The sequence below is a fragment of the Pelophylax lessonae genome (assembly GCF_965119305.1).
Source record: "Pelophylax lessonae genome assembly, chromosome: 4".
Classification (NCBI taxonomy): Eukaryota; Metazoa; Chordata; class Amphibia; order Anura; family Ranidae; genus Pelophylax; species Pelophylax lessonae.
In genome coordinates, this window is record NC_138771.1 from 316,115,929 (window position 1) to 316,134,781 (window position 18,853).

At 42.1% G+C, this 18,853-nt stretch overlaps 1 protein-coding gene across 1 annotated transcript in view; it reads left to right on the plus strand.

Annotated features, from left to right (window-relative positions):
* Positions 1 to 18,853, plus strand: part of PDLIM7 (PDZ and LIM domain 7) — a 182,489-nt gene that overhangs the window by 71,867 nt on the left and 91,769 nt on the right. Inside the window, exons 3-5 of the mRNA XM_082254798.1 lie at positions 3,967 to 4,118; positions 4,235 to 4,265; positions 8,932 to 9,154. Coding sequence (XP_082110924.1) covers positions 3,967 to 4,118; positions 4,235 to 4,265; positions 8,932 to 9,154 — 406 coding nt within the window. The remainder of the gene's footprint in view (positions 1 to 3,966; positions 4,119 to 4,234; positions 4,266 to 8,931; positions 9,155 to 18,853) is intronic.

Consider the following 18,853-nt stretch of genomic DNA (forward strand, 5'->3'; position numbering starts at 1 on the left):
CACTGACCGGGTGACATGTGACGATGATTGATGGGGTGACAAGTGACGATCACTGATGGGGTGTCAAGTGACGATGATTGATAGGGTGACAGATGACGGTGACTGATGGGGTGACAGGTGACGATGACTGATGGGGTGACAGGTGACGGTGACTGATGGGGTGACAGGTTACGATGACTGATGGGGTGACAGATGACGATGACTGATGGGGTGACAGGTGACGGTGATTGATGGGGTGACAGGTGACGGGGCGATGGTCACTGATGGGTGACAGGTGACGGGCGATGGTGCACGGCGGTACTGTTGGCAGTCTCTGGTGACCGGTGAACTTTAGGCTACATTCACATGTGAGCGTATCGATCGCGGGCAGAATCACTGCGATTCTGCCCGCGATCCAGAAATCATTGCAAATGGCGGGACGCCTGTGCGTTGCCCGCTGTGCGATGTTTCCGCCTGCCGAATCGCGGTAACATCACGCAAACAACGCATCACGCCCCAAAGAAACTCTTGTACTTTTTTGGGCGTCATGCGATGTTTGCGCGATGTTACTGCGATTCGGCAGGCGGAAATGGCGGCAACATCGCACAGCGTTTGGGGTGCTATTGCAAATCACGGGCAACGCACAGGCGTCCCGCAATTTGCAATGATTTCCGGATCGCGGGCAGAATCGTGGTGATTTTGCCTGCGAACGCTGTGCTCACATGTGAACGTTATGGGTGTCAATTTCTGGGCACTGATGAGGTGACTGTTGGGTGACAGGTGACATTGGGGGGGGCTGGGGACTGTGTGGGGACCTTTATTAGTGTGATTTTAGTGTGATTTTACTTTTTACATGTGTACAGAGCAGTAACTCACTATTTCTAGCTCTTCTCCCCTCATACTGGAAGCTGTATGAGGAGAGAAGAGCTAGTAACAGTGAGTTACTGCTCTTTGTTTACATTTTGTGATCGGCTGTGAATGGATTCACAGCCGATCACATAGTAAACAGTCACTGTCAGTGACTGTTTACTACTGCCGGTGACAGCTGTGTTCCTACGGAACACAGTGCCACCGACATGACCGCGCTGCGCGCTCCCGATCGCGCATGCGCGGTCATCTCCCGGCCGCCTCCATTGTGATCGGCTGTGTCATTGGAACACAGCCGATCACGTGGGAAACAGCCATGCCTATTGGCTGTTTCCCCCCTGCCGGTGACCGGCTGTGTCCCGGGGACACACCGACACCGGCAGTGCACGGCGGCGCGCCCGCGATCGCGCGCCTGCCGTGCTTGAATGGGCGGACGTCATATGACGTCCGCCCAGGATAATAGCCGCACCGTCCCGCCGTCATATGACGGCGGGCGGGCGGTAAGTGGTTAAGGATGTCTACACTATAGAAACGCAGTCCAGATGTGTACTGGTTGTGTTTGTGCATGCACATTTTTGCTGCGTTCGGGTGCATTTTTGCTGTGTTTTCAATGCGTTATTCCCCTTCTTTTTACCAAAGTTTCAGGGGAGGTTTGCCATAATGCATTTTTGCTTCATTTAGATGCATTCTGGTGCCTTTTTGATGCATTCTGCTGTGTTCCAGTACAGTTCTGTGCAGAAAAAAGCAACATGTTCTACTTTTTTTTTCTGCACCGAAACTCCACTACACTGGTGTGGCATTGGAATCCATATGTCTTTGCGTTTATGTTGCAGAAAAAAAAACACTGGACTGCATCTGGTGTGAACTTACCCTAAATCTAGTGAAAACCTTTTTTTCCTGCTCACGTTAGACCTATAATCATGTTACACTTTTGGAAAGCAGAACCTTTTTTATAGAGAAATGTTGACTTGTGAGAGTTAAAGTAGAAGTAAACCCTCCTATGGTTTTCAGCCAAGGAAGCTGACATCTTTCTTGGCCTATGTTTGATCTTCAATTGCCATGATGCTGCACACCAGCCACTGGATGGTTTGACAGTTTGGTTGAGAGCACAACCAATGTGACAGTTACATTCCCGCACGTCCTGGAAATGTAATTGTATGTAATTGTATGTATGTAATGAATGTTTTTTGAAACTGTTAAATGGATGGGTTTACTTCTGATTTAACTCCTGTCTTTGCTGCTTCACTTCTACAATATTTACATGCAAGAGACAACCAGCAAGGAAGGAGTTCAATGTTGGCACACTATGATATTGTTTTTGTTTGTATTGTCTTGCAACCTTTCAGCCCATTCAGACTGGCACGATCCGACTTCGAGGGGCGACCTGTGCACCGCGACTTCGGCGCGACTTGCAGGGACTTCACATAATGAAAGTCTATATAAGTCGCTCCCAGGTAACCCCAAAGTAGTACAGGACCCTTTTTCTAAGTCGGAGCGACTTGTGTCGCTCCTATTAGAACGGGTCCTGTACTACTCAATGGCGAGCGACCGAGCGCGACTTGTCAGGCTGACAAGTCGCCTGACAAGTCGTGCTAGTCTGAATGGACTCTTAAGCCCCTTTCACACGGGCTTTTCGATCCGGTCCGCCTGTCCGTTTTTAAGGCGGGCAGGATTGGATGCTTCATGCAGCCCAATGGAGCAGCGGATGTAAGCAGAGACATTTCCGCTGACACCCGTTGCTATCCGATCCGATCCTGTCCCTGAAATCTGGATGGATGGAAACTCTATTTTCCATCCGTCTAGAGCACAGGTGTCAAACACAAGGCCCGCGGGCCGAATCCGGCCCTCCTGGCCATTTTATGTGGCCCTCGCACCTCTCCTGTAGCTGCATGAGAGCTCCAGTCCTCCTCCAGACCTTATACTTTCTGCTTTCCAGCAATGCCTCCAGCTTCTTCTCAGCAGCATCACAAGGTAATCGATGTGCACTGTGATGTAAAGGAGGTTGGGGGACTCAACTTGTGATGGTGGAGAGGCTCTTGACGTCTTATGTAAGGGTAGGGGATGCTCTGGACATCTAGTCTAAAGCCCCGTACACACGTTACGATCGTCGGCCGAACGATCGGCCGTCTTTTGTCCAGGGCTGTCGTGTCTGTTGAAAACTGCAAAAGACTGCACACAAATTTTGTCGGCCAACAGCCGACTGCAGAAGTGATGTCATGTGATGGTTAACTTTCCTTGTCTTTTTTCTTTTCTGAGCATGCCCAGTCTTGCTAATCGGCTGTCTGTCGGCCGAAATCTGTACTGACTGGCGAACAATCGGCCGTTCTGGTGACGGCCAACAAATATTTTAATGCCTGCACGACAGATTCTGTTCGGCCGAAAATGCGCTGTCGGCTGACGGAAGCATCATACTAACAAGCCTACAATCGGCCGATCGGTCGTCGGCCGAATATTTACGGCCGACAATCGGTACGTGTGTACGGGGCTTTACAGATACAACCGGCCCTTTTGAGGGCAATCATAATGCTGATGCGGCCCACGATTAAATTGATTTTGACACCCCTGGTCTAGAGCATCAGATCGGATAAGATCGGATGAAAACGAACAGGCGGTCCGTTTTTATCTGATCCCCCATAGAGGAGAGCGGGGTTCTGACAGCTCTGTCTCTGCAAAGTAAGTGGAGACGGACCTGTCATCCGCCTGCTCAGCAGGGATTGGCGGATCAATCCCCGCTGAGCAAAACCGAGTCCGTTGGGCGCACTGCCCCCATGTGAAATGGGCCTTAGGGTGGGCATACATACCTCAAATTTTGGCCAATTCCTGCTGAATCCTATAAAATTTGAGCCATTGGTTGCATTGTTGGCTGAACCCAGAGCAACAAACTTTGAGTGAAGAGTCAAAGGAAACCAGTAGAAAACTGTAGGCCCAACAATGACTGTGATGATTCCTCATTCATGCTGTTTTCTGTGGATGGGGGAATACAACAATTTCTCTTGTTTGTTTTGTGGCAGTTTAAAAGAAATTGTGTGTTAACAGCGTGACCATAGTCTTTAGTATACTTTGCATCAAACGTAATATGTTAAGCGTTGCGTTAATTGTACCTTATCTTCTCTGTTACAGCTGACACCAGGGGGAAAAGCTGAAGTGACCGGTGTTAGTGTGGGGGACTGGTTATTACAGATTGATGGAGAGAGCACCACAAATATGACTCATATCGAGGCCCAGAACAAGATCCGAGCCTGCAGCAACAAGCTGGCTTTAGTTCTGAGCAGGTAATGAACATCTGATTGGTAATAAGTAACCATTCACAGACGGCAGCAATCCTTTTCATTGAAAAAGTGCTTGGATGTCAGAGCTGAATAAAAAGACATTTGTTTTCTCTCTGCAGGTTCTCACTGGGATTGAGTAATCAGCCAAAGGTAAGTTTCTTTCATGGTTTATACAAGTTGATGAATGGTGCGTGGGTGTTGTATGCATTACTGAAGGAGAGGGAGATAAAAGAGGAGGTGGTTGTCTTGGATGTGGTTATTTTTATCCATTTGTATCTGTGTATTTTTATCTGTCCTTGCTTCCTTCCTATTAGTGGAACTTCAATCTGTCTGCTTTTTCTCTGTTGCTGATCTTAAATGTATACAAAATGAACCTTTCTCCTGTCCCCTTCACTTTATACTGCAGCTTTTTGCCTCTGGCTGTGGCTAGCCTGGCACCAAACCCCTTGCTGCCCGCTGTCAGCATGATTCGTCTTCTTTCCCTCCTCTACTGCATTCCTGGAGCTGCATGTGCCCTTCAGGGTAAACACAGGCTGGTTTATTCTAAGCTGCTAGAATGCCTCCGGTGATCTCATGGGAACACGGCACTTGAAGAAGATGAATTATCACTAACATATTAAGTGAACTTGGTGCTAACCCAACTCCTGAAAGATATTGCACATGCAATCACAGATAGTTGCTATGATACCTTAATGCTCAGGGAGTTTAGCATGGAAACTCTGACCTCCTTCATAGATTAATAAATTATAACTGTAGACTATAAAATCACGTATTTGCTGTAGGCTGCCCATATCAGTAACATTCATACCGTACACACCTTGAACAGCCTGTTTCTGCAGTGGGTATGGCCAGGTGTGAACATGAAGGCTGTAGAAATCATGTTAGGGAGTAATTACATGCAGCTAGAGAAGGATGAGCCGCTATGAATGCAAGCCTGTTTTCCGTCCAGGGCAGCTCATTTGTCCCTATCTGGGACAACATGTGGACAGCTGCAGATCCTCACAGCCTGTCATTGATTTGTATAGGCTGAGTGGGTGCAGCTGAATGTAAACATCTGGCCGTACACACTACAGGAATATGCTGATCGGGGTGGTGTACAGCTCTAAATGGCAATTTGAATGAGCCCCAACACTTTGTTTTTTAACCATTAAACATTTTGCAAATACTGTTCCAGCCAGTAGAACTATCACAAAGGCACTTCCTTTAAAAGGGTGACCTCACTCTTCTATCTGCAGTAAAATCATTGCATTGTTGTTCCCCTTGCTACTGCTGTAGTTGCTTAAGCCTAGTACACATTATCAGGTTTTTTTCGTTAAAAAAACTGACAGCTCAGGTGAGAGCCGCTGTACTAGTGACCCAACCATTGGCTGACAGCGCTGATTGGAAGCCAGTCATCTGCTGGTTTTCCAGCGTGCTCCTCCAACAGAAGCCGGGAAAATGGTTGGCTTCTGTCAGATCGGCTGCCATGCACACAGGCCAATTATTGAACAGGCCGATGTCGCCCGGCATTCAGTCCAAGTGTACTAGGCTTTGGAGGTTGGCACCATTGATAATCTTATAAGTGAATAGCCATGCCTGGCTCCACCCACATCCTATTAGATTGAGAGCACATAGCCTTATCTGCAGGAGCTTAGGGAAATGGTGTAAAAGCCCTGTGCAGTTACTCCCACCCCATCCGGCATGGTCTACCAGGGAACATGTGAAATTTAGCTTTTCAGCTGATTCAACCATTATTAATTTATTTTATGTTGTTTACCAAATTAACTTGCATCGAAAATGGCTGTTTATCACTTGAAGAAAATGTAGAGGCTCGAAGTTTAATCTATAAAATAGTAGAGCAATCAATGAATGTGTGCAAGGTGACATATCATGTTGCTCATTGCACTCGCTAGAATTGGCCTTATTTTTTTACTAATCTTTATTGGTGTAACTAAAAATTAGATTTCTCTAACTGGAATCAGTTTTGAGACTAGATAGTGAAAACACTCATTTCACTGTATAGATGGTAAGACCTGAAATTGTGTTCAGAAAACACATTGAAGTGAATTTCTCCATTGCCAGAAATACATCACTATCTTGATTACCCTCAGAAATACCTTGAAACATGGATACATGTCAAGTCTTTCATTAAAATTGAACAAAGGTTTTCCATATGTATGACCTGCATCCACTACTCATAATATACTGTAATGTATGTGTGTATAGACTTTTTTTATAGCCCTGTCTGAAGCCAGACTGATATTAAATATTGTTGCATGCGGTTGCTTTAACATCTAGAGTACTTACGCCCATTCCCTTCATCCTTTTTAAATGGATGTTGTTACAATTAAAGAAGCTTATAAAGTACAATATAAACATAGCACAATTGTCAGTCTACTGGTTGACAGTTGCTAAAGCACAGTTTAATTATAAATTGGCATTTGTTTTTCATAAAATACTTGTTTTCCCCCTTTTTTGCATCTCTGAGCTGCTGATCTCCTCCATTACTTCTTAGGGCTGCCATAAAACTATTAATTATAAATTATTAATTTCAAAAATATATATAATTTTTGCAGTATCCTACACCTCTCCCCACTTTATGCATAGTCCTGAAGTTTGCTTTTTAGAGTGAAAACTAACTGTTATAAAGGCATGAATTCAGCAGTGTTTACAACATAAAGAAGCAGATGCACACCATGTTTGATGCACCTGCTGAAATTTTAATGGTGGAACAAATATATCTCAAGTTGACTGCTAAATGACAGTTGCTATGATGAGCCCTTGCATAGTTGTGAATTTATATGACAATGAGAACAAAATAGAGATACCATGACAACCTGATTGCTAAATTGGCAACAATTAACAATATCAGGGAAAGTTTTGATTAGGCTATCTGACTTTAGAAAGTATGTGTGAAAGCATCAGGAACAGGAAGGTTTTTTTCTCCCTCACTGTTTTTCCTGATATCAGTGGAACAAATATTGGCAGGCTTATAGTTCAAATTGTGGTTACTTAGGGCAATCAAATTTTATTACCTGCAAAACAATTCACCAATTACAAGTAAGTGAGACAGCGCTTACTGGCACAAGATGGTTAGTGTACGTGTATATGTAAAAATTACCAGACAGACACAAGCAAAAAAAACCAAAGTCCATGTAGTCTTTTATCTGCTGGAAGGTGATGGCAACCAGAAGGTAAACAGGGGCCAATTAGATGATGCAGCTGGTGGTAATTGGGAATAGATACACACAAGCCGGCAGCTCCCATGGAGGTATGGGATTCCTCAGAGACAGAAAATGAAAGGAGAAACAGGGCACCCTTTTTCTCCTTTCAAATTTTGTTACCTCTAAGCCTTGTACTACTTTATTAAAGGGTTTCTAAAGGAAATAATAAACCCCCCCCCCCCCAAAAAAAAAAATATTATATAAACATGTTATACTTACCTGCTCTGTGCAATGGTTGTGCACAGTGCAGCCCAAGTCCTCTTCTTTTTGGGTCCCCTGCAGGTGGTCCTGTGTGTCCATTCATACACGGAGCTTGGCTCGGCCCACCTCCCACTCTTTCCTCATTGGCTCCCTGTCTCTGATTGACAGCAGCAGGAGCCATTGGCGTGTGTGTGAGCCAATGATGAAAGCAAGATCCAGAAAAGCCTGGTTCGCTAGATCAAGATGGGGCTCAGATAGGTAGGAGGAGGGGCTTGGGGGTTGAGCCTTTAGAACTACTTTAAATAATTCTGTCCTGGCTGACAAAGGTTACTTACAGTATATAAAAGAATGATACCACGCTAATACCCAAATGTGAAAAAAATCAGAAAGTTCAGCGCTAGGGAAAAAAAAAAAAAAAATATATATATATATATATATATATATATATAAATATATATAGATAGATAGATCATATATATATACTCGTGAAAAATCCTAAAGTTTATGATGAAAAATCCACAGAATCACAACAGAAAAGCCCAAAAAAAGGTCCACATTCCAAAAAAGGTGCTCAGGTGAAAGTGCTGGAAAAATTATATGAAGACAAAGATGTCCAGACACTGGTAGTTACATAGAATTTAAAGCAAAGAGTAAAGCAAATATTTCAATTTAATCTAATGTAAATAGGATAATGAAAAACTTAAACTGTCTTCACACATGCTCGTCTAATCAAGTGCAATGGTCAGTTTTCATTTATATTACATACAAAGGTTGTCTGATTAAAGGTGACTCATCCATTCACAGCTCAATCTGTGTGGTCATATTATTTCCATTGAGCCTCCTTAAGAAAAAAAAGTCAAAGAGCAGTTATAGAGCAGGCATATTTACCTAATCTAGTTATATTGTACACTTTTGTACATCTTTTTTTTTTAAAAAAAGTTAAAGATAAAGCATTCTATCTTGTAATTTAAAAGTTTTTATTTCTACTCTAATATTGCTACTGAATGTTATCTAAAATGTATATGACATTTTGCTATGCAAAGGACTTCATTCAGTACGTAGTGTGAAAATTGGGTATCAAGCATCAGATTAGCTGGCTACAACAAACAACTCTTCTTGCCAACCAATTCCTTTTCTTAATTTTAAAAATAGGGAAAAATTACAATTGGAATGATTTGTAGTTTATTTCTGTTTAAGTTTATCTGCAATTACCCTTGTTTTTTCTATTGGTTGTGTGTTCCTTTGTGTTTAACTTGCAATGCTGCATGCACTAAAACCTTGTCTGTCCTCTTTCTTCTAACATTTTCACCATTCCTAAAGAAATAAGTGTGAGTGATGGTGGGAGGGGTGGGGCACAGAATGCACAGTATGGCTGCATGATGCTTGGTTTGTCCCCTTGTCTTCTTCCAAAGGGTGTGCTTACTCCTGATACCCAAGCCGTGAAGTATAATTTTGCACCAAGCACAGCTCTCAACAAAACCGCCCGGCCGTTTGGTGCCGGGACACCACCCCCAGACAACTCTCGGGCAGCTCAGGTCACCAAGCCAGTGACTTACAACCCCCCTCCACCGTCCTATACCAACAACCAAACATCCCGAGTCCAGCATCAGAACGGGTATGTGAATGCCTTTGGCAGTGAGTCTTTAGAACTGTATACAGCACACACTATTGTTTTTTTTTTGTCTGTTTAAGAAGATCTGTTACGAAAAACAAATTATATTGTATTAAATGAAAAAAGAAGACTAATTGATAATGTAGCTCAAGTACCTGTTGCAGTGTCAGCAGGAATTTTGTGTACAGGACAATAAGTTAACTAGCTCCGTAAATGTTGCGTCTTTTGTCTACCATTGGCATATACATCTTATTTTGGTTGGAAACAATATTATGAGTTTTAGAGGCTTTATATAGTTTTTGTTGTGATCCTGAAATTTAATGGGCTAAATTATAGCTATATGTTAAGGTTGTATTCTATTTTGGAGTATAGGATGAAATATTGTATATAATATTGTTTTGTTTTCATCCTATCTGAGAAAATCTAGAATGGCCTTATTGATTATGTTGTCTGATATATTTTACCTAAAGTGGAAATCTAGTAAAAACTTTTTTAAGTTATGGATTAAGTAGGAAGCCACGAAGACTTTTTCTTGTCTTTGTGGCATGACGGAAAATTTAATTTTCCCAAAGTTAGGGTAATCCTTACGGCTTCCCTTGGCAATGTTGTTTCCATTGGGTTTTTCCCCTCTCCTGTTCTGTTGAGGGCAGTCAAAATTTAGATTTCCCCTCACTTTCTCACCAGGAGAGGAAGTGTGGATACATCCCTCCGCTGAGAACATAGAAAACATCAAAAACTGAGGTTTGAACATTTTTTCCCTCTTTGTCCAAAATGAAAACGAAAACAACTTCAGCTTTCCTTTTTAAGTATCTCTTTAAAACATGACATTGTCAATACATTATTTGATTATTGATTGCTATAAGGATATATCCAGAGATTGCGTTTATGGTTATCATAATATTACATGGGGATACAGACATCACCACTGTGACCGAAGTAACTTGAGGAACCTGCATAGCATTACTATTTGGATTTCTGCCTGTGACACCATGGTAAATGATAGATCGTAAACAACTGACTATGCTTTGGTATTTATTATTTAGCTGAATGCATTAGCTTTTAAATTTGATAAATATTTAAAAAATGTATGGCCTATTGCGGTTAAGTATAGGTTTTTATATGGAGGGACGGTAGGAACTCTCATATATTTTACTTTATTTGATAGTACTCTTGCTTGTAGTTATTACTTTAACACTTTTGGAAATCAGAATATATTTGGGTTTTTCTCTAGGTTGTCCTTTTACTTCAGCAGCAGTGACTGTGTTGTGCTTGTCCTGATAAGAATGAAGTATGATTACGATGATTTGTGTCTTCATGCACACTAGTTCTGCACATCTTTCTCCTCACAGGAGAAAATCAGCATTAAACGCCTAAAGTATGATTTTTCAAACACATTTAGGCGAATTCAGAAGTATCAAGCTATTGGGTGTTTATTCACTTTTTTTGGCCAGAATAAAAAAAAAATTTCTGGCCATTGAAAAAAATATACATGATCAAGCACTAAACGCGCCGAAATGTTCCTCTCCTGAATGCAATTTAGGTGCGTTCAAATTTCACTAAATGCCCCTACTTCTAAACTCCCCTAAAAATGTTTGTGTGCTTGGACACATAGGCTAAAATAGAGGGGGGTTTAGGGGAAAAAAAAGTCAGCCGCCTGTAAAATGGGCGTTTGACAGCCGCAGTGTGCATGAGGCTTTCTAATTAAAGCATACAGATTATTTCAGCTACAAACCTGTGACTGGGAAACACTTAGCTAAGCTATTGAGGCTGCACAGTTGTCAGTTTAACCAATATAAAATCTTCTGAAGTCTGCTTTCATTCAGTCAGCTTTTAATTCATTAATGATGACACATAAGATGCATCACAAATGTAATACACATGGTAGTCTGAGGGACATGCTGGCTGCAACAACTCATAAGTTACCATAATCATCTGTACAGCATGTCGATTTAAACCAAACCAGATCTACTCTAACATAAGGGAAACACAAGAGGAAATGGAATACATATTAGCATTGCAGTATCACTAAGTTCAACCAGAGTATTTATCCATTTCTGTCATATCTGGCTTGCCACACTTGTGGTGCAGCTGTTCAATCATCTATTTCTGCTGTTCCCTTTTTACTTTATAAGGATCAGTGTGTTATAAGTCAAAAAAATAATCAGAACTGGGAGATCCTGTGAAATTAGGAAATCACTTATACTTAAACTGACCCTGTCACCACAGCACACAATGGGAGCTGCAGAATACCGGTGACTGCAGAGTTTTAGGACATGAGTGTCGAGCGTCTTAAGGCCTCATTCACATAGGTGTAAAAATCCGTACTCCTATACAAAGGGCTGTCTATCCATTTATGTCTATTGGGATTCAGTGGCTACACGGACACGGCTGCTGGTCCCAACTTAACAGCTGTGTGTGGTGGATAATAAAGCTGTTCATTTAGAAGGCTGGTGTTTTTTTTTTGTTTTGTTTTTTGGGTGATCCTATGGTAATAGGGTCACTTAAATTGCCCTTCACTCTTGTCGATTTCTATGTTTTATCACTCCTTAAGAACTGATCACAGTTTGTTTCCTATGCAGCGTTATGGTGGCCATAAACATGCAGATTTCTTAACCTGCCCATTGCAATTTGATTGTACAATCTCTGTACTATCCCCTTTGCCACTTCCCCCAAATGGATGTACCCATTCATCCTCAGGTTTTAGTGATTCTACTAAGGTCATGGCTTCAGCTGCAGTCATGACTCCAGTATCTTTTTTTTTTTTTGAGATGGCGATGCTTTAGAATGTAAAAGTGATCTCAGCGACTATACAGCTGCTGGATCACTTTTCACTTTTACATATGGCAGAATGTGTTCTCCCCCTTCGGCCACCTTCGCAGGCTCTTCCATTCCACCAGGGAGCCCAGGACTGAAACTGATGGTTGGTTGGCACAACATAGATATGAAGGAGGAACTTCCATTCCTCGATCATCTCTATAGTCTATAAAACTATAAACGGCAAGGATTTTGTCACTTCCAGTTTTAGTTTGTTGTTAAAAAGCAACTACCGGCTTGTAAAGCATCTGATCAAGCCAATCTTGGCTTGATCAGATGCTTTTGAAGGCAGAGGAGAGACCTGGGATCTAAAGCTGCCCAAAGACGCAGCTAAATTGAATGGGCAATGCAATCCATCTATGGGCAGGATCAGGGGCAGACTGGCAACTTTCAGCCCAGGGGGCAAGTACAAACCAGAGGCGCATGGTGCAGCGACTCGCCCCCCCTCCCACTCTCCCAATCCTCCTCCTGACCCCCATTCCAAGCTGAAGCCCTGCTCCAGATACTCTCTACATACTGGCTGAATCCGGGTTCCTGACCTGGCCAGCAGGGGAAGGTTGGGGACAGCTGGGACAGCTTGGTTGGGGCTGGCCAGGGCAGAAGAGTCCCCGGTAGGGCATGGAACTGGCCTCTGCTCAGACACAGTTTACACCATCCATGCTGGGGGGAGGGGGGCTTGCGCTTTGTCCTTGTCTTCAACCGGCACTCAGTAGGTCAGCAGCATGGACTTTTTACTTCTCTTCACCAGGAATCCTTTAGGCATGTCTGTGGCAGAAGCAGTGCAGCCTTTTTTTATGGGGCATCATGGCGGCCCAGGGGGCAATTGCCCCTCTGCCTCCTGGCCCAGTCCTCCCCTGGGCAGGATGGTTGTACTGAAGTCAATCCATCAATTGACTTCAGTACACCCATCCTGTAGTCGCTGGCAGTGATCATTGTATTCTTCCGATGGGGAAGGCTCCCCATGCTCCCTACCAGTGTTTAAAGGAAAGACAATTGCATAATGTATGGCCTGCCTTGTAGAGCCAATATCTCACAATAAAGAGTACCTGTCTCTGCCCCAGCTATCACAAGGGGTGTTGTTCATCACTTGTGATAGCAGTAAAGATGATAGTTTACAAAATTGTATTCAAACAAAATAAATATTAAAATAAAATGTAAAAAAAATGTAGGCATCCTTGTCCCCCCATGCTCATGCACGCATATGTAAATAGCGATCGCACAAGAGGTATCCCACAAGTGTATGTCAGAGTGAGTGCAGTAATTGAAGCACCAGACTCCCTGTGTAACTCTAAACTGGTAACCTGTGAAGACTTTTAAAGCGTCGCCTATGGAAATGTTTAGGTAACATAGTTTGTCTCCATTTCACTGGCATGCGTAATTTTAAAGCATGATATGTTAGGTATCTATTTACTCAGCGTAACATCATTTTATACATCATACCAAACAATAGGGTATTATATTGTCTTTGTGTGCACTAAAATGTATTAATGTGCATTTAAAATAAAAAATTGCGTTTGAGAAAATTGCGTTTTAATTAAAAATTACAACAACCAATATTTTTTCCTCCAAGGCCTTTGATTTCAGAAAATATATACAGGTAGGGTTCATTTACTGTAGAGTGCAAAATCTGGTACAGCTCTGCATAGAACCAACCAGCTTCCAGTTTTCTTTTTTTTTGTCAAAGATAAACTGATTAAGCTGAAGTTGGAAGCTCATTGGCTACCATGCACAGCTGCACCAGATTTTGGACTACCCAATTTTAGTAAATCTCCCCCATAATGTTTGGAGGTTCTAAGTAATTATCTAGTGGAAAAAAAATGCTGATTTTTACATGTATGTGAGAAGTGTCAGAATTGGCCTGGGGTGAAGTGGTTTAAATTTTCCAACATTATGTAATATTATAAAGTGCCTGAAAAATCAATTTAGATTGTATACAATCAGAAAGACACTTGCCTAAATAGTTGTTAGTAAATCTGAAGGAGATTTTACAAAAAGAATGTAACTCTTGTGGCTAGATTACAAAGAGCAGTGAACCGTGGGAGATCTCATTATACTCAAACCTTCAGCAGGGGAACTGTTTTTGGTTAACCCTGGCATCTTTTGTTTAGTTTTCAGGAAGGTAAGATTTCTGCAGAATTTTATGGAGACATTATAAAGACTAATGCTGACTCAGTGGGTGTATTTAGTCAAGCAATGAGATCACTGTCTGGCTGTCAGGTTATCTGTACTCTGGAATCCTGATTGCCTCACATCACTTCTCATGTTTGTACTCCAGTGCTGAGGGACAGTAGCAAATGATTAGCATATCTCCAGCAAACTGAAAACAGCATGTTAGCCCAGAATCATTTATGGACACATCTGGATATGATTTTTATTTTTAAATCCCATAAGACCCCGTTCACACTGGGGCGACGCTACTTGCCGGGGCGACCTCACAGGTCGTGGTGCGCAGCTCGCACCGCGACCTCGGAGCGGCCGGCACGGACTTCATATCATTGAAGTCAATGCAGGTCGGTCCAGGTCGCCCCAAAGAAGCTCCGGACCTTTTTTCTAAGTCGGAGCGACTTGTGTCGCTCCTATTAGAACGGGTCCACAGCTACTCTATGGCAGGCGACCTACGGTGACCTGTCAGGCGACCAGGCCGCCTGACAGGTCGCCCCAGTGTGAACGGAGTCTAAGAGTTATTTTTTTATCTAAACAAGTTCTTTTTGGGGTGGCAACATTGTTTCTTGAGGATCACTTTAACTAACTCTTCACTGTAAGGGCGATGAGGATGTGGAACTCTCTTCCACGATTGGTGGTAGCTGCGGGGACTATGGCTACTTTTAAAAGACTGTAGGACATATATCTCATAGATCACAACATTCAGGGTTATGGGAAATGATCACACCACTGAAACACACACATCTGCACAGGTTAAACTGGATGGACTGTTGTCTTTATTCGACCTCAACTACTATGTAACTACCTCAATACAGGACACTTTCTCCTCCTTCCAGTCCCGGCCAATTTTTAGTTTCCAGCGCTGTCACACTTTGAATGACATTTACTCAGTCATGCAACACTGTAACCAAATGAAGCTTTTATCCTTCTTTTAGATAAAAAGAGCTTTCCTTTGGAGGTATTTAATCATCACTGAGTTTTTTTTTTTTTTGCTATATAAAGAAAAAAATACTGAAAATGTTGAAAAAAAAACAAATTTTCTTCATTTCTATTATAACATTTTGCAAATAGATATTCTTTCTTTATAAATTTAGGCCAAAATATATTCTGCTACATTTTAATGGTTACACACTGACTTGGGTTATTTTTATTATTTAGTCTGTGTGAAAGTTATAGTCTAGAAACTATGGTATATATATTTGAAAATTGTTTAAATGAAATGAAGAAATAAAAAAAAATAAAAAAAGTTATTTTTTTTTTTTTAGTCACCAAAGCAGTGATTGGAAATTGTAACTGTAAAATTATTATAATTTTTTTTTCAATTTTTTTTAAAACCTTTTTTTTTTCAATTTCTATTTTTTCTCCCTCTTTTCTTTTCATTTCATGGTTCCCCAATATTAAGCAGTTGATTTCCAGGCAACAGTTGATTCTGTTCATAGTTTTTATGGAGTTGTCTGAACTTTTTCATGACAAATATCATTGTAAATCTGTGAACATCAAGGAATTCATTTTAAAAGGTAAATTGTATTGTTTTAACATTTAGAAAAAAAAAAAAACACTTGTACAGTTAAGACATATACAGAGCACAGAACAATTGAACATATGTCCATACAATATAGCGCCTAAGTACAAATAAGAAAAAAAAAAATGATTTACATATCACATAAATCAGACAGCAGACAGACTTTTGTAAATATATATAAAAAAAAACATCTGGTGGTACAGTTGGTAAGTCCAGCCTGGGGGACCAAAGTTTTTTAAACTTCTTTCAGCATCCTTAAGCCTCATGTGTTAGTTTATACATAGGAATTACTTAAAGCGGAGCTCCAGCCCTCCCACCAAAAAAAGCAAAGTCAGCAGCTTAAAATACTGTAGCTGCTGAGTTTTACTATTAGGACACTTACCCGTCCAGGGATCCAGCGGTGCCCTCACCCAAGTCGATTCTTGAATCGGCTGTTGGATGCTGGGGCCACCATCTTGGCTAAGGGAAACTGGCAGTGAAGCCTTGCAGCGTCATAGTTGGTTTCCCATTGCTCTTTTCTCAGTGGGCCAGCTGTGGTGAGGGCCGAATTTCTGGCTGAGTTTGCCACAGCGAACATAGCAGGAAATGGGAACGGGTACCTGTCAAAACCAGGTACCCGCTCCCCCCCACCCACAAGGTGCCAAATGTGGCATCGGAGGAGGGAAGATGGCAGACAAGAAGAACTTTGCCTTTTGGGTGGAGCTCTGCTTTAATTGATTCATTTATGACCAGTTGAGTTGTGCAAAAACTGGATTAAGGGTCCTTTCACACTTATGTAAAACAGATTTTCTATTGTGTTTAGGGCTGGGTTCACACTTGTGCCATGACAGACATCGCATGTGATTTGCACCGCTTTGGTGGGCAGATCACATGCGATGTCTGTGCGATGTGAATTCAGACATACAAACTCTATGGCTGAAATTGCATCGCATTCGCTCCTAAATGGTGGGGGAAATTTTTTTTTGGGTTTGCACAGGAGTCGGATCGCATGGGTGTTCACACCCATGCAATCTGATTCCTGTACCATTTCATAGTTCGCACTGTAATCTGAAATCCGATTTGAGGTGTCAATAACTTTACATTGATATCCACAGCGGTTCGCAGATGTCAGTGTTGAACCAGTGTGTGATTCAGGTGCGATGCGGGAACCCGCACAGGAATCTCAGGGTTTCCTGCATTGCACCAGTGTAAACCGGGACCAATGGTGCTAATTAACATTCGTGCAGTACGCTGTTGGGTGAAATAGTTCATTTTTGGGAATGGAAGCACTTGTATGACACTTGTATGCACTTGCATGACAACACGTCTACCCGAAACACAAATGCTTAGCTGTAAGGCCAGCCTAAAGGTATTGTCTTTGCTGCTCCTAGAAAACAATAAAATGCTTGCTCAGATGTTATACTTGTTAATTTTTCTCCTTTTCTAATCCAAAAAAAATGCATTTTATAAATGAGCCTTAAAATATAGGTGCTGTCCAGTGCAATATCTGTCTTTCACTATGATCACATGGGAAAGAATGGGACTATACAGCAACCTGTGCTTTATACATTCAGAGCAAAGTAAAAGGTTTCCTTCCATCTCCCTCTTCCCAGCATATACCGGTACTCACTTTTCTTCACTCCCCTCCTCTTCATTCAGCATCAGGAGACAATGAAATACCCGGTGCTTCTGTGAATGGAGACACATGTGACCCACTCCATATGACAGCGCTGCTCCATTTGGCTCGGTCACATGGGGAGTCTATAGACTCTGACAACAAAGTGTCCACACGTTAAGGGACCCAATGGATCTCCCCCTCCCCCCCCCTTTTCTCAGGGCTTAGCTGCAATGAAATGTTTTAGGGACAATCACAGGGGTTTGCTTGCTTATTGTGTGAAAAGACATATATGATCAGCATAGTGAATCAATGTGATCAGTGACTTTACACCTGATTTATAGGAGAAGCACAGCCACAGTAAGTTAGGACTCCAATGACCTATAGCTTTTGTCCTGGGTGATTGAATGAGGAGGACAGACCAGAGGAGAGAAAGGAAGGTACATGCAAGCAAAGCATATGCCTCTTGTGAATATAACTTTCACAACATTGTAGAAAACCATGGAGAAGGCTTAACTCATGGTGTACCACTTCATTATTGTGAAACTAATGTTACTGAGAGATAAAAGGGGAGGATTTACTAAAATTGGTCCACTCAAAATCTGGTGAAGCTGTGTATGGTAGCCAATCAGCTTCTAGCTTGTTCAATTAAGCTTTGACAATAAGCCCCTGTTCACATCGGCGCGATTTGACAGGTCAAATTGCATGTCAAATCTCAGCCTAATGCCCGCAATGGAACCATCCCAATCAGTGCGACGCTGACTTTGGGGGCGGCTTCAATAGACATATGTACATCAACCCGCACAGATGTCTTTCAAGGTGCCCCCCCGAAGTGTTCAGATGAAGTCCCACGATTTCAAAGCCACGTTCAATGTGAACGAGGGCTAAAACCTGGAAGCTGATTGGTTTCTATGCAGAGCTGCACCCGTTTTTAGTAAATCCTCCCCCGCCCCAAAGTGTAAATAAAGCAAAAATGTTTTCTCTATTTAGTTTTGGATAGAGTGGGCAAGGGTTAGAACCTCTATTAGTTTTTATTGTTGTCTGTGTCTCTACTAAGTAGATTCATCCTCTCTCTTTGAGAGACTAGTAATGCCGAGACTGCAAGTGAGGGACAATTACATTTTGTGTTGTTACCAGAAAACCAACAGAAGGGACAATTCTATTCCTAACTGGGGAGAGATATATTTCTTCTGACATGATATTTATTTTTTTTAATGAACAGAATATCAGGAAATAAAAGCATAATATCCCCAGTTGGGTGGGGGGAGGGGGTTTTTAACCATTTTTTACTAAAACAAAACCGTTTTAATTGCATTATTTAATTACGTTAATTGCATATGTACATTGGGCCAGTGTGACATGGCCACCCCCTTCCCTTCCCTCCTCCCCCACATCTCATGTAATTAGAAAAAGAAAAAACTTTGCATTCATTGAAAAAATACAATGTGCTAAGTGAACGACCCCCTTTGTTCTGGGTGCAGAGGGCAAGCCGCTTGCAAAGAATTTAAGCAGGGCCTGGAAGATCGCAGCTATCCCTGTAGTAGTTGTGACCACTATAATGATCCTCAGTGTCCCCAGCAGCTCATCAGGTATGAGATATGCCTACTTACATTGTACTATGGTGAACCA